Source organism: Bidens hawaiensis, unplaced genomic scaffold, assembly GCF_021521415.1.
Source record: "Bidens hawaiensis isolate Kalapana, Puna unplaced genomic scaffold, B.hawaiensis_p1.1 tig00035530_1, whole genome shotgun sequence".
NCBI classification, from domain to species: Eukaryota; Viridiplantae; Streptophyta; class Magnoliopsida; order Asterales; family Asteraceae; genus Bidens; species Bidens hawaiensis.
Window position 1 is genome coordinate 99,072 of NW_027496187.1, and position 16,725 is coordinate 115,796.

At 36.4% G+C, this 16,725-nt stretch overlaps 1 protein-coding gene across 1 annotated transcript; it reads left to right on the forward strand.

The window, feature by feature from the left end:
• Positions 1-9,769: 9,769 nt before the first annotated feature.
• On the forward strand, positions 9,770-15,256 carry LOC143587486 (nuclear speckle RNA-binding protein A-like). Its single transcript, XM_077068764.1, has 7 exons — positions 9,770-9,879; positions 13,033-13,154; positions 13,239-13,494; positions 13,574-13,635; positions 13,717-13,798; positions 14,730-14,874; positions 14,993-15,256. Exons 1-6 carry the CDS (start codon positions 9,783-9,785, stop codon positions 14,849-14,851), a joined length of 741 nt encoding a protein of 246 aa, XP_076924879.1. The 5' UTR covers positions 9,770-9,782; the 3' UTR covers positions 14,852-14,874; positions 14,993-15,256.
• The last annotated feature ends 1,469 nt before the right edge of the window (positions 15,257-16,725 follow it).

Consider the following 16,725-nt stretch of genomic DNA (forward strand, 5'->3'; position numbering starts at 1 on the left):
ATCTCTTGCATAACTTAAATTTTCACCAACATACGTAACCATATCTTTCTCCACACTCGGTCATTAACAAAATCCTTTCAGATATTCGTATCATCAATAGTCTAATCCGATCCCGGATGTATGGAATATTTCGATCTATGCGCTTCGTCCATGATTAATTCACGAAGGTCATGGAGGGTCGGGATCCAAACCCAAATTTTTTTTTTTTTTTTGAAGTAGAGAATTTCGTCCACGCGTTGTTCGAATTTCTTCTCATTGCCGTAAAGTCTCTCCTTTTCCAATTGTTCCTCTTTCAACGCCTCACGTTGAGCGACTCGAATCAGGTCCGAAAGGTTCGACTGGACTATCATCCCCAGCGCTCGCACTCGCAATGGCTTAACCCTATCTTTCCTACTCAAGGCATCGGCTACGACGTTAGCCTTGCCGGGGTGATAACGGATGTCACAGTCATAATCGCTTAACAACTCGACCCATCTTCGTTGAATATGAGACCGCGGTCTCTTATCATCTATAAAATTTGTACGTTTGCGTCGTACAAAGGATTATGAGTTGGGTAATGCTAAAAATTCTTCAATAATCCGCTGGTAGTCTCCGGCTAGTCCTAAAAATTGGCGCATTTCCTTTGGCGCCTTGGGTGACTGCCAATTTTAACGGTTTCTATCTCATTTGGATCTATGTGAAATCCTTGTTGCTTTACAACATAACCAACGGATTATGCTTCCTGTATTCAAATCACATTTCGAAAACTTCGCGTACAACTCCTCTTGCTTTAACACTTCCACAATTTTCCTTAACCGTCGTCGTGCTCTTCTTTACGTTGCAAATATATCAAAATATCATCAATGAATGTTATGACAAATTTGTCAAAATAAAGTTTACAGACTCGGTTCATGAGTTCCATGAATGCTGCCGGCGCATTTGTTAGCCCGAAAGGCATAACTAAGAATTCATAATGGCCGTAGCGAGTCCGAAACGCTGTTGTTGCAACGTCCTCCTCTTGGATTTTTCATTTGGTGATAACTATATCTAAGATCAATTTTCTAAGAATAAATCGCCCCTTGCAGTTGGTTAAACAGATCATTCACTTCGAAGAAGTGAATACCTATTCTTGATCGTCACTTTATTCAATTCTCCCTAATCAATACATATCCTAACACTTCCGTCCTTCATTTCCCAAATAACACTGGTGCACCCCATGGTGACTAACCAGATCGTATAAAACCTTATCCAATAATTCTTGCATTTCAGTTGGTGCAAGTCGGTAGGATGCTTTAGCAACAGGGCCAGATTGAGGTATTAAATCGATTCTGAATTCGGCCTGTCGGGTTGGCGGTAATCCAGGAAGTTCTTCTGGGAAAACTTCTGGATATTTAAGTATCACCGAAACATCTTCTATATGTTTTCTTTTAAATACTTTGGCAATCGCGTTTGTTAAATACACCACGTCTTCTTGTCGTAAATATTATAACATCTCAAGATGAGATTAGAGTGGTAACATAATACCGTACACTTTTCTCTGTATCTAATCGCTTCATCGTCCGAATGAGAGCTTCTAATCATCTTCTTTTCATATTTGATTTCAGCTTCATGTTAAGTTAGCCAATCCATGTTAACTATTACGTCAAAACTTCTTAACTTTACTGGTCGTAGGTCAATAAGGAAAGGATTAATCGTTCAGAGTAATAGGACAATTCCGAACAATTTAGTTAACCATTAGGGATATACCGTTAGCGATTCTACCGTATGGGGTTCTATAGTTTTACTAATCGGTATCTTTCCAAATGATAGGAGGTTAGCAGGAACTAACTTCTATCGACGACCGTAAAAATATCGCTGAAGCCCATTGATTTAAAACTACAACGTACTTAATACCACCTTTGGATCATGACGTGCTTTATTTGAATTACTCACAAAAGCACGGCTCCTTGCTTGATCCGAGGTTGATGCTTGTCTTGAGGTTCGTCTTCCAACGACACCTTGGTTCAACTTTGGGCAATTTCTCTTGAAACGTTCTGTACTGCCACATTCATAGCAAGTACAACTGTTTGGCATAATTTGATTTCTTTGGATGGATTGTTATTGAGGTTGTTGGGTTCGGAGTGGTTGTACACGAATGGGTTGGGGTTGCCGGTTCACATGGCTTCAATTGGTTCTACAATTAGGGCATTACGTCCATCTTTACCACACCCGTGGCCTACTATCACTCGACATTCTTCTTCCTGCCGATGACCATATTTTCCACATTTAGGGAAGGACCCTTCATGCGGTTCATGTTTTCACACCAGAACTAGTCTTGGTATAATTCTGGGTTGTAGGACATACCTACTTATTCAAAAGTCTATCTTGCACTATACCTTTATCATTTCTCTTCTTTAATACTCGACGTCTCACCTAACGTCCTTCCAGTCCGCTTCCCATAGAGTCAAATATATCAATGCTGGCTTGTGACACAACCCTTCCAAAGGTTGTATATTTTACAGGATTGACTATACTCCTTATCGATGGAGTTAGTCCCCAATATTGCGCTCACTTCGCTTAGTTTCAGGAGTAATTAGCCATGTTACCAGACATGACAATTCCTTCAAACGATTAGCGTTTTCTAAGTGATCAGCATACAACATTTCTATCTTCCATAGCTCAGTTTCCAATCTCTGAACTTATTTACTCGAATAAAAGTGCTCTAGCACAAGAATTTTAAATCCTGACCATATCATCTGAGCAAAAATTTTCTAACTATAATTTTGTACCATCGTGTTCCATCACGATACAACATAATCTACCAACATATCTGTAGCATATTTCACTACACAATGTTCTAGACTCTTACCAATATCCTTAACCATTTCGATCTTTTCTATCCACTCGCTAATCTATTCATCCCTTTACCATCAGTAAACTATTAATAATCCCCTTAACACAACCGATAAACATATCCTTCATACCGGATCTAATTCATTACGACTACCATTCATGTTTAGTTTATAACTAATACTTGTAGTCATAATAGTATTCGGTGGGACATTAACACTCTTAGTAATAACACTAAGAATTGAAATATTCATAATCATGTGATTGCTCGATCTATAAGTCAGCGATCACATTTGCATCAACACTAGCAGTGATCTGTGATACGACATTCGGTATCATCATCTGCTATCTTTGAGCAATCAACTGAATCATATCAATCTCCATCATTGGAGTTACTCTTTTATGTCATTCTGCCGTACTCATCCCATACGCAGTAATCAATACTAATCTCACCGTATAACTCGTTACCAGTTCAATCATAACAGCAGGTACACATACACACCAAATATTATCATACATATTACACATACCAGTATCTAGTATATATGTCCCACAAGTATAATAACATATGGACTTAACCTGACGTCGGTTAACGTTTAAATACGTTTCATAACCCTTGTCACCAACTGACATATAGATCTTTCTCAACAAAGATTAATGTTTATTATGCTTGATTTCAATATCCTTCTGCATGTCAGCATAACCGATACATGCTCACCGTGAGCACCAAACGATTACGTACCACGGAGTTATAATATCCGTGTCTATTCGTATATCCGGCATACACGGTATACCACCTACGAACGAATAACCAACTATGCTATAATGATTCCAACACCTCTTTGTGTATGGGTAATCATTCTATTCGAGTATACATGGGTATAGGCATCTAACGGATGTAAGGTTAACATAGGGAGCTGCAAGGTTCAAGGTAATCGTGCAACATGGGTTGCCTTCAAATATTATCAATTACTATTATGGGAAACTCTATCGCTTGCTCAGTCAATGTCCTCCGGCGTTCTAGGTTCGCTAAAATCGGTGATTCTCGATCTAGAGGTGATATGTCTCATATGTTTGAGAGTGAGAAATACACATATATATTTATATATATTATTTTTATCTGCTCATTTATTATCAATTTTTTTTTTACCTTAATGGAATAAGAATGGGTTCAGGTACAGGTCCATCCGTACGTGAGGGTCGGCGGTTCTGGTGATCATAGGGGGTTATTAAGATATATGGTACCGGTGTTGGTAGGATAAGGGATTCATCAATTTTGGTTGGGAGTGACGGTTACTAGATATTTCGGGTTAATGTCAAACGGGAGATCTAACTTGGTACTATCATAACTATGGCCCGATAAGTCAGACTTATCATCAACCGATGCTCTAGGAATTTCAGCATCCTCGGTACTTTTTATTATTTCATCCCCCGGTTCCCTATCCGGGTCCTATTTCACAATACATGTACCCACAAGATATGTACATATATATATATACACATTAGCACGTATAAATAATATTATATACTTTACACATATGTTGCCATTTTTACCTATTAATGTACCCCGTGACTTCCCCTGAACTCCCTCGTGCGGACAAGTCTGTTATTATGTTCCGGACCATAATAACTCACTTGTCCATCCAAGTTCATCCAGATCTCGTCACTATAAATTATTAGTTGATATTCAGATCCTATAATACTCGAGCTACTGGTTATATTTTAGGTATCTTTTAAAGACATCCTAAATCTTAATAACCAATGGCTCTGATACCAACTTCTGTAACACCCCGTAACCGCAGCGGAAACGTAAACGGGATGCAACAGACACCTCTGATATCAACCACATTGTTTATAAAGAACACTGAATGCATTAATATACTTCAAATTACATTATCTTGTATTTCATTACCGTCTAGGTGATACACACATCATACAATACGATACATAATTCTATTTATTATAATGTATCCTAACATCCTGCACGCAAATCTTACACACATCAAGCACTTAGCACGTAAGCAATCACTTCATCTTAATTGTACCTGAAAAGCATGTGAGAAAACGGGTCAACTACGAATAGTTGGTGAGTTTCACAATTTGAGTAAACCTTGATAAATCAATATCATAATATAATATTATCTGGGGACACTGTTAACCCAGTACCATACCCATTCCGGGGGCAATGTTAACCCAGAAACACTTCTAGGGACATCTGGGGACACTGTTAACCCAGTACTGTACCCATTCCGGGGGCAATGTTAACCCAGAAACACTTCTAGGGACATCTGGGGACACTGTTAACCCAGTACTGTACCCATTCCGTACGATTCCCGTACAATCAAATATTTATAAATACACGCAAATCCATGCGTTCAGTATGTACTTAAACATTTCAATAGTAACATGCATTCCGCCCCGGGAAAATATTTAAAAACAATTCAGAAAAAGGGGCTCGTGAAACTCACCTTAGCACATGCAAGCAGGTAACAACAATCATTATCAGTTAACACGTCCAATCTGTAATATGATCCCTACGATCGTTATTATACCATTATTGTTTATACAATCTTTAACTGTATCAACCGGTACATCTGGGGACACTGTTAACCCAGTACTATACCCATTCCGGGGGCAATGTTAACCCAGAAACACTTCTCCGGACTCAGATTGTGATGTCGTTTAGAGTTCAACAGTCAAATTTTTTAATAGCTTGTTTTCCCCGTTTTGCGTGCCTAGCACGGTTACCCGTTTTTATGTTTCAAAAATGAGTTTGGTCACACACGACCCGAAAATAGTGGTTGACTGATAATTTAGTTTAAGTTGTGAAATTAGAGCTCGGTTTAGACGCCCCGATTGGCCGCGGGACCCGTTTCCGTCTTTAGTGCACCGGAAACTGTTTTATCGGGTAAAATTACTCAAATCATCCGAATTATTTTCGGATGATTCATTTTTACTTGTTTAACTCAATTATATGAAAATAGTTCCTTTTTAGGGTTTTTATACACCAGTCAGCTCGCTTAAGCGAACTTCACTGGTTTACGCGTTTTAACTTTAAAAGTTTGATAATTAGCACAAATAATTATCCGTTTAATCTCGGATCTTGAAATTTTGCACAAACCACTTTTTGACAGTGGGGAATTTTATAAAAATATGTCCAGAATTAATTTTTATATTTAAAATTTATTTATCTATTTTTAAACACCATTTAAACACTAAATATGTCGTAAATACCAAACGATCTTAGAAAAATCCCAAATTTTTCCTGGATGTCCCATGCAATCCACATAGTCCCCTGTAATTTTTCCAGAACCAAAATCTTCTTTTACATGCCATCTTCACTAAAACCAAGCTAGAAAACCCTAGAACTCGTTTAACCGAAAAGCCTACTTAGACTTCTCCAACTGACCTAAACTTTTGTGTGTGACTTATACATGATATAAAAAGCTTATCTGCAATTTTCCAGAATTTTTCATGATATTTAACTATTTTTCACCATTTTTAGCCAAAACCGAGCATTAAATTCACCAAATATTCATCCTTTATCCAAAAATTACCAAAAATTCACAGAACTCATACTTTCATGTGTAGATCATCCCTGTAAAATTTCATGACCTAACTCTAAACACATCACAATCTGTCCAAATTTCCAAAACCGAACATAAACCGAATATACCTTTCGTTTTCCGCCACTACAAGCTACAAACTCGTCTTTCCGCCTTATCTACCACTAAACACAGAACCTACAACCAACATACCACAATACCAAGCAAGTTACACTCACGATCAAGCCTCTTACACTATAGTTTCGGTTATTGTTTCAAAACTAAAGTTTGAACCGTAAAAATTCGTTTTTGGTTCGGTTAACTCCTTTCTTGGACCAAGATCCCTTGTATAACCCGTATACATCACTTGATCATGCAAGAATCGGTTTTCATCATTGAAACCTCATTTTCTTGCAAATAAACTCAAGAAACGAAGATGAAAACATGATTAACTCGATTCTTTACCTTGTTTTCTTGCTACAAAATCTCGGTTTTGGATCATGATCTTGAGAGGAAGAGATGGATGTTGATTTGTTGGATGAAAAAAAAGAAATAGAGGGCTATGGGGTTTTCCCCAATCCGATCGGAACTCTTAGGGGGGTGGGGTGGGACCCACCTCTCCATTCTAGGCCACATGTTTGGATTTCGGATATCCGGATAATGTTTTGGATAATCTGGTTCAGTTCGTTTTTCGGTTAAATGTCTAATTCGGCTTAAAACGAGGCTAAAACGGTCGTTTTTCGGCTTAAAAATGAAATTTATATAAAACCGATTTAAAAACTTTAAAAACTTAAACCATGACATTTATTAACTTAAAACATCATATCATTAATTATCGCGCATCTTTTTCGGCTTGATCGATCATCTCTTGCTCGGTTTGGTATTAAAGGTTTCGTTTAATGTACCGACGTACCATTAAATCGAAATTCTTTTTCTGTGCCGTACTTTACTTATCCCGAAGCATTAATGCTTCGTAACATCACTAAATATTATAGATATCGTCTATAATTGAACCCTCGATTCGTTCGGGTTTCAATAATTATCGATCGATTAATCGCATATTCAATGCGGTGAATTATATATTCACGTACAATCAATACAATGAACCATGTATTCTCGTATAATTACCATGGTAACTCATGTACCCGACATTAAATATGACGTAACTATCGTCTACCGGTTAGGGTATCCCTGGTTTCGTCGGAATCGTTACAGAAGTTGAGGTATTTATAAACCTCGAAAACTTCGCCTAACATGCTAGGCGAAGTTGTCATAACTTCGATATGTCCCCAAGTTCGCCTAAATCCTAAGCGAACATATACTAAACAGTATTCAACACAAAACTAACAAACTAAACGATTACAGACACAGACAAAACACAATATACTGAATTACTGACATCATGCACCAACAGAAATAAGTAGAAGTAATTATCAAGAACATAAATACATCGTTTTACTAAATTTTAACTATTAATTAATATAAAGTTTCATCTTTTTAAGCAACGCAAAGAGTCTACCCCAAGAATGGCCATACAAAGTTGTTTACATGAACTGATCATGGAAGTAATCATGATGAACATGGATTCTTGGGATTTCTCTTTCTTTCTCTCTTTCTTATGGCTACTACAAGGATTAATGTAGTGATCCCAAGCTCCAACGGTTGTTACAAAGCCTAAAAAGGTGGAAATATTGATTTGATGATGTAGAATGGGATGCTTGAAGTGTTGGAGAGGCCCTTTATTTATAGTCCAAATCAGTTAAAAAGGTACGATTGTGCCTTGGTGAGCATGGCCCTACTTGTCTTTTCTGTCCCCTGCCAGTGCGTGTCTTGTCATCCTTTCAACAGATTCTTGTCCCCTGATTGTTTGGAAGCACGCCCGTGCTTGCCTACATGGCATAACGACTTGCTAGTCTTGTTGATTTTAGAATCTTTTGGGTTAGTCTTGACTTGAGCTCGTTTATAGGATGGCACACTCGTACTTCTTCTCGAGGGCAGACTTCTGTTGAATGATGTTGTCTTTTGTTGACCTTTGGGTCACACATGACCGTGTCTAGGCGGGCATGGCCATGTTAGACATCCGATGTTCTTCATAATCTCCATTTTCTCATCATTGATCCTTGTTTTTCACTTCTTTTCATATTTGATGGTCACACACTTGTTTTTATCAAATATGCAGAATTTTAGTGTTTTCTCACAATAATGAATAAGAAATGCTTATAATTAAGGGTAAATATGCAAGTAAAATGTATATAAATGATGGCACATCAACAACCTTTAGATGGGCTGTATAAACAGTTGCATGCTCCTTCTAACTAGCCGGGCTAACATGTCTTTGTTGAAAATGTTTTTAAGAAAATACAAACATTTGTTTTACCCTTTGTGGCTTACAAAATTATTTGTAAAACATTTTGATGATCGTATCATGCAAGTCAATTAGACGGAACACCATAATTAAGCAGACTTGGGTGAGATTAACTCTAAGATGGGTGAACTCCTGGAAAAGTCTTTGCTTGAGCAACCAAAAGCAAAGTTGTGAGCATCATTTCGATAGAGTATGGAACACAAATGTTGCATCATCCCACTTACACTTCTCTCTCTTAGAGATATGTGTTGATTGACAAAGATTATACATGAAACCACAAAGTTGTTAAATATTGAGTTGTAGTATACATGTGTGTTTAAAGATCTTAAACTAACTATTATAGACTTTTATCTTGGTAAAGATAAAAAAAAGGGAGAGAATGATATTGTCAATAGACATATCATCCACATCAAACCAAAGCATGAGAAAGAAAAGCAGAAACGAGCATCGTTACTTTTATCAAATCGTCTTTGTTGGTTATCATTGTAAATGCTAAATGGTTGCAATCGTTGGTTCTAGCTCAGGAAGAAACACAAGGTGGATGAGAGTAACATAAAAGACAAAAGATGGAATTGGTTGGGTGAAGGGATAAGTTTAACGATAACCATAACCATAATTGATTCTCGGTTATGGCTAATGGATTATAGTTTCGGTTAATGGTTGCATATGGGCCGGTTACGGTTATAGGGTGACCTGCCAAAAATGAAAAGGTGATTATGAATTGTAAGTCAAAAATTGTGACTAAAAAGAAGATTAACCACACCCAGCCATCGGTTAGTTTGGATAAAAGAAAATCATATGAGAAAGAATAGAATAGAATAGAATAGAATAGAATAAACATAAAGACATAAGAAGAAAGAAAGAAAGAAAGAAAGAAAGAAAGAAAGAAACTAAATTATACACTACATTACATTACACCCTTGAAGAAGCAAGGTCAAAAGAAAGGGAAACCGACCGTGCCGCCAAGCGAAGCCAAGAGACAGACAGAGGAGAGGTGAGGTGAGGTGAGGTGTTGTGTTTTGTTGTTAGTGATTGTCGGGGCATCTTCAATATCCAAAAAAGACATGTCCGATCCTTACTGGAAGTACGCTGCCGCTGAACAACAACAACAACAACAGCCACCGCCTCATTCACTAAAACGCCCACGCTCAGATTACGCTGGTTGGTAACACCTATTTGATTATTACTATTCACTTCAATCTTTATTTTATTTAGCTACATCAAGTTTAAGGGTTTTTGTGCAAATGCAAAATACAATAATAATAATAATAATGCTTCAGATCTTTTATCTTGATCATTTTACTATATGCTTATTCATCTACTCTTCTATACCATTCTTCTCTGCACATATCTGAAAACCCTAATTGTAGTACTGCAATTTATTATTCTTTTTCTTTTTTTAATAATTAACTCTTTGCATTGTACTATGCTAATTAAGTTAATTGTTCTGTAGGGTTTTGCTAGATAATTTACTAGTGATTAAATAAAGTTGTTTACTTTACCTCGGTCTTGTATGCTCATCCAATTGGAGATATTTATTGCATTTTGTTTATTAGTTAAGTAGGCCACTTAAGGCTTTCGCTTCAACATAGTCGGCATAGGCCTTCCTCGTGTTATCTAGAACACTGGTTAATGTAGTTTGTATGTGACACATGGGGCCGTCTACGAAATCTTTTATGTCAAGTCAGAAACTTGTTAGCATAAGAAATAGGTTATCTGCTGCTGTGCTCAATAATTAAGGTTACAGCTTTATAATAGGATTTGATTAATGTAGTATTTCTTACTTTATGTGGATCTCTGCAAATCTTACTCTGTAAATATTTTTGTTAAAACTGATTTGAACTATCTATCTTTATTTGGATTTATTATGCTTTGTTTGTTAAAGGGCGCTCACTGAAAATACGCTTTCTTGACTGATAGTTGTTTTTAAATGTTTTGGAGGCTTAGAATTAAATTTTTGTCTAGTAGTGTGCTTGGTTTGAAAGGAAGAGTGTAGAATCGAAAAATAGGTGCGTAAGTACTAAGTAGATGTTAGTGAGGGCTTGATTTTAAAAAGCTTGAGGCACAAATAGGTGACAAGGTCCTGAGGCGCGAAGCGCAAAAGTGTATCGCTTCACGTACGTGTGGTGCAAATTTTATTTTTTTATAATTGCATACGTTTCTATCATTATGTACCCAGTACTTAGATATGAATAAGCTTCACACATGACTTAATGTATAAATAACCTATATGTAAGCACACAATCTCTATTATACACTCAATGCACAACCAACCAAAGCCATAGGGACAATAAATTAAACTTAAGATACATTAGACTGGTTATGTAGTTATAGACTAGAGGGTATCTATGTGTAGTTACCTACTTACCTATTATATATGTAGAGGTCTATGTAACTCTGTTATGATTACAATCAATACACGATACATTTCATGGTTTGTCTATACATAGAAACCAAAAATAAACAAATTAGAAAAAGTTTACCGTCAAATTTAATAAAAAGTATTTATGTTGAAAATATAATTTAGTTAAATGAAAAAAGGGATGTAAATTGTGGTCTAAGTTTGTAAACCCTAAAGTACTAACTATCACCACTTTCATTGCTTTCTAGTCTCTGGAAATCAACACGTACAAAAAGTCCTTAAGCGATCGCCTCCCCGAAATTTGCTATTTTAAACCAAGATCATGAGTTAAAGTGCTTTTTCTTTGTTCGTCTTATCAAATAGAAAATCTTTACAAGGATCGAAATAGATCTCATAAGGTATAAGCCATGTCCGCATTCTCACTAGACATTTATCTCTAAATCAACATAGTCGTTTGAGGAAAGTAGAACTACTGTTGTTTTTTGTGTGCAACCATTGTCATTATTGTGTTAAGTGTCCTGGATATTGACTACATCTAGCTTAAAAACAGGACAATGTTTCTAAAGAAACAAAAATATCATTGTTCTTCTAGGGGCTGCTAGTAACTGACACGGAGAAAGTAGGGAATGTTTTGGCATCAAGCTTCGGCATTGGTCAATGTTACCCTTAGCTTCGTTTTCTGAAGAGAGAATTAAGACGCATAAGATGTTTTGCACAAAATTTAAAGTTACTGAATTTTACTTAACCATGGTAGTTCATATTGGTCATTATTAGACTGACTCTCAGGAAAAAGATAAGATTTTTGAAGAAATATATAATGGCAACAAGCATTTGAAATTGAGTGGTATCTTGTTTGGAAAGTCTGACAAATCAGGAAGGCATAATAAACCATGGAAAACTTCTGTTAGATGTACTGATATAGTCTCTAGAACATGTTTTGATTATTGCAAGTATTAGATCCAAAACTATTTATAAGTTTCATACCGTTGTTTATTAAATTATTTTTTAGAAATTATCAAGGTGTATTGCTCTTATCAAAGAAAGAGTCATACACACTTCTATAATTTATAAAAAATAACTAAATAAGTGAAACTCATAAATAGTAACTGCTCTAATATGAACAAACTCCAAAACGTGGTTCAGAAACCGTAACACTACATTAAAATAAGTTTTTCTTAATTTATTATGTGTTTGCGATCTGTTGTAGACTTTCCAAACAAGATAACCTCTCAATTTAAAATCTTTGTAGCCACTGTTTACTTTTTCAGGGTTGTTATCTTTTCCCTAAAAGTGAGTCTCATAAGAGGTAAAATATGAACTACCATAGCTAGGTTATTTTTTAGTAGCTTTAAATTTTGTGGTAAAAGATATTATCTTTAAATGTCTCTTTGCAAGACAACTGATGGTAACATCGACTAACACCAATTTGATGGAAGACATCGCCCACTTTCTTCATGCTTATCTCCACTAAACTTAAAAAATTTTGTGGCCACTATATGTGTGTTTATTTTCTAATGAAAAATCAAATTTTTAAATTTGTACATTAGGTGGTCATCATGGTTTAGCCTCATTAGTTTTTTTATGAATGGCTTGGGCATATAGCGATATACAAGGGACTGCATTTTTTTTACACAAATATAGCATTCATCTGTTTCATCTTTTCATTTTTATAGAAAACGATACTTAGTTGTATTCTGACAACCACTATAAAAGACTCAAATAGACAATATATGCAACAAGTTGAGAATATATGATCAAATCGAAGGGTTTTTGAAGTCTCCGGTTAGCTTACATATTAAGAGTGTTTTTGCTTTTTTAGATTTTTTGTTCTAGTTTATAAGGGGCATGTATCTATGGATTTTATTCTTGATTAATAATACGTTATATACTTCAATTTTATCTGTGGACCATATATCTTGTTATCTTTTTTTCTGATTTGGTTTGTATGATAGATGTTCCTGGTGGTCACGACTTGCCGGGCTATGCTGCTCATCAGGACACGAGAGGAACTCCGCTGGTGGTTAAAGATTCTGATACAATCGGCGCATCATACGACCGTTACCTACGTGGCACGGTACATCTTTATGCACTGCCAACTGTATGTCATTACGATAGTTACATATAATATCTATTCTTACATGATAATCTGTTACACCAGCAGCAACAACTTCCACCATACAGTGGGGGTAGTGAGCCTCCTAGACTCATGGGATCGGGCCTCGGTGTTGGTGGTTATCATGAAGATCCTCGCATGATGGGCATGGGCCTGTTGGGGAGTATGGGTCCTGCAATTGCAAAAGTTCGGGAACCCGGGCTGTTAGGTGTAAGGCCTGAAATTGCTTTGCCTCCTGATGCTAGCAATACTCTTTTTGTAGAGGGTTTGCCTAAAGATTGTTTACGCCGAGAAGTGGCTCGTATCCTTCTGATTTTTTTTTATTTCGGTTGCAAGGCGGCATTTTTTTGTTTTTTGGTTCCTTCACTTGATTTTGACAGATATATTTCGTCCTTTTGTGGGCTACAAAGAAGTGCGACTTGTGACCAAGGAATCCAGACATGTACGAGCAAATCTCTAAAGAAGTGTTAAGTCAGTTTATTTTAGTATACTAAATTATAGTTTTTTTTTTCCGGTTTTACAGTCGAGTGGGGATCCTTTGGTGCTTTGTTTTGTTGATTTCGAGAGTCCAGCTGAGGCAGCTACTGCTAAAGATGCATTACAAGGTACATTTGTGTTTTTTGTAACCGCTAGTATAAGGTTTTTTGCTTTGCAAGGGTTGGTTGGTTCTTACATTATTAAAGTAATGCAAAAATTATACATAAATGAGGTTACTTGCTCAGCGTTATGGGGGGTTTATTTGAATATGGTTTTTTTGCATTTTGCAATCAGCAATTTTTAATTGCTAGAGTGTATTCTTTTATTCATCTTGAATGCTCCTAACCCTCGAAAAGGGTTCCCGTCTGTTGTGCGCTACTCACTATTTCTTCTAGCTATGAGGCAATACTACATCGAGGATGATGCGATTATAAAATGTTTTATTTAGTTAAGGATGGGTTTGGTTCAGAGGATGACGGCATTGAAATTTAAGATTCCATTCCAAGGTGTGCTCGGTTGGAAAAGAGTGTGGAATTCGGTTTGAATGGAATTCATAAATTCCGTTAGATGATGTATTTCAACTTCTCTTGCTAGCTTGCGTGAATCTCTTGGGGATTTGAGTGAAACGTTACTCTGTCGTTTGACGGATATACCCTTTACTTCTAAACAATCAAATCTGATTCTGATGTCAAACACTCAATCTTCTTCGGCTTTCTTTTTCTGCTGTATTCAATCATCATTATTGTGAGGTTCAAGTGTTTGATTTATAATCAATTTAAATGTATCATAAATCCGTAAGTCGACTTTGAAAAGTTAACAGCAAGATTGTATAGCATGTTGCCTATTTCTTCAATGAATAGGGATTTAATAGAGTGAACCGCTAAATTCGTTCAGATCAGTACCTCAAAATTATGGCTGAACTACTAATATGAATACCAATTTAAATCTTTAAAACCATGCTTCGTGCTTGCGTATTCGCGACCTGCATCTTTAAAATGGCTGACAGAGAACTTCAGGTTTAGTTGTGTAGTGTAAAATAGTCAAAACTCGATTTTGCAGGTTATAAGTTTGATGAGCATGACCGTGACTCGGTCACCTTAAGGATGCAGTTTGCTCGCTATCCTGGTGCGAGAACAGGTGGCGCAGCAAGACCAGGCGGCAGTATGCGTGGAAGACGTTAAATACATGACTTTACAGATTACAGGTGATAAAATCTATATAAACATGACATCGAACAACCTCTGCTATTAATAAACGCCACGTATACTTAAATAATATCAATATACAGTCTGACCTAATTGTGGGACCACACTTGTATGTAGGATCAATGTGTTTCGAAAAATATCTGAATCGGGTGCATTACAACGTTGTGGGTTGCCAGTTTCTTTAGGATCAGTTGAGCCGGTTGAGTTTCGGTTTCCAACCGATGATTGCAAACATTCGATGCTTTGTTATGTGCTACCAAATATCGTTTCGTTTCGTTCTGAGAGCAATGTTTTACTATATTTTATTAAAAGCGTAGCTTTGTGCGTTGTAGATTGTGGTACTATGTTTTGGGTTTTACCTATGATTCTTCAGAATTGACCATCTTTCGCTTATCTAGCTATTCTATTGTATCGTGAGGGTTCGGTTTTTATGCATGTGTGTCGAATGTCTATACGATGTACTTTTTGCAACTGTTGTATGGTTAAGTGAAGTGATTATAACCTTAGCCTTGTTTTCAAGAGAGAAGAAGCGGCTTCAGCTACACAATAAGACTTATGTTCTTATAGGCTTTCATTTAGTTTACCGGGTTGCGCCTTTGCCTACTGATGGCTCAGGGATTCCCGTCTTTCTGCTTATACGATTCGTTGGATCAAAAACATGAACCACTGATTCAATAGATCTACCCATTTTGAATAGGTAAATACTGGGATGATTGGTCGGTCAATCCCTTTAAACATGAACTATTATTTTCTTTGTTTGATATTTAATTACACTGGCGAATTTGATCATACCTTTAGGCTGCAAATGAAGGACAAATAAAGTAAATTAAGTACATACCTTGATGCTGCAACTGGGCAAAGTAACATGCAAGAGTGATATTGGTTCGGCTCATGTGCTGCTGCTGGTAGAAAAGAGAGAAGCCGAGCATAGGAGCCACGCCAGTATCACGCTTGCTTGTTTCTTTGTTTATGGCATATGATCTACAGGTGATCCTTCCTCCCACTCTATATAGTTGGTTAGCTTGAATAGTGTCACAGATAAACATACAAACTTTTGCCAGTTATAATATGTTTGGCTGCCAAATGGTCATCTAGAAGCACATAAATTATATATTATATCTAGATATTGTTTGATCATGTACAAGATTACATTACATTAATATATACACACACACACACATGGGGAGAGAGAGAGAGAGAGAGAGACGGCTACTGATTTTAAGTATAGAATTTTGTAAGAAGTGTATAGACAACCGTATCTAATATTCTAGCTATGATAACATAACCGTCTCTTGTTCTCCCCCTCATATGTTTATGTGATTGTTGCTCTTATGCGTCATATTAGTATATAGAAAGAGAGGGAATGAAGTTGTACATAATGTTTTGAACGCGATACACGAGACAAGACTCTTATATATAAATAGATTTAGTATTTGGAAAAGTGAATAGGATTCTAATAGGTGCAGCAGGTATTTGGGGGCATTTGTCATGTTGTGTGGAATTGGTCTTTAAAGATGCATATAATTTTGGACGGTTGAGTTTATAATATATGTGTAGGTATCCTGTGAAGGGGTGCCCACAGGATTGAGAGAGACGGCTACTGATTTAAAGTAATCTAGTTCATTGATTGAGTCAAGTTGTAAATTACAAGCATTAGACTTCTGAGTTCTAAATACATTTGTTAGTTAACCAATCATGATCCACTTTTTAAATTAAAAATAATAATAATAATAATAATAAAGGATTGATTTGGGTTAACTTAAAATATGTAATGGGCCCCTTCTAAATCCAAATAATTAACATTTAAACCATCCAATTTAAAACTTCAATTTTCTTTCTAAAAAGGACTT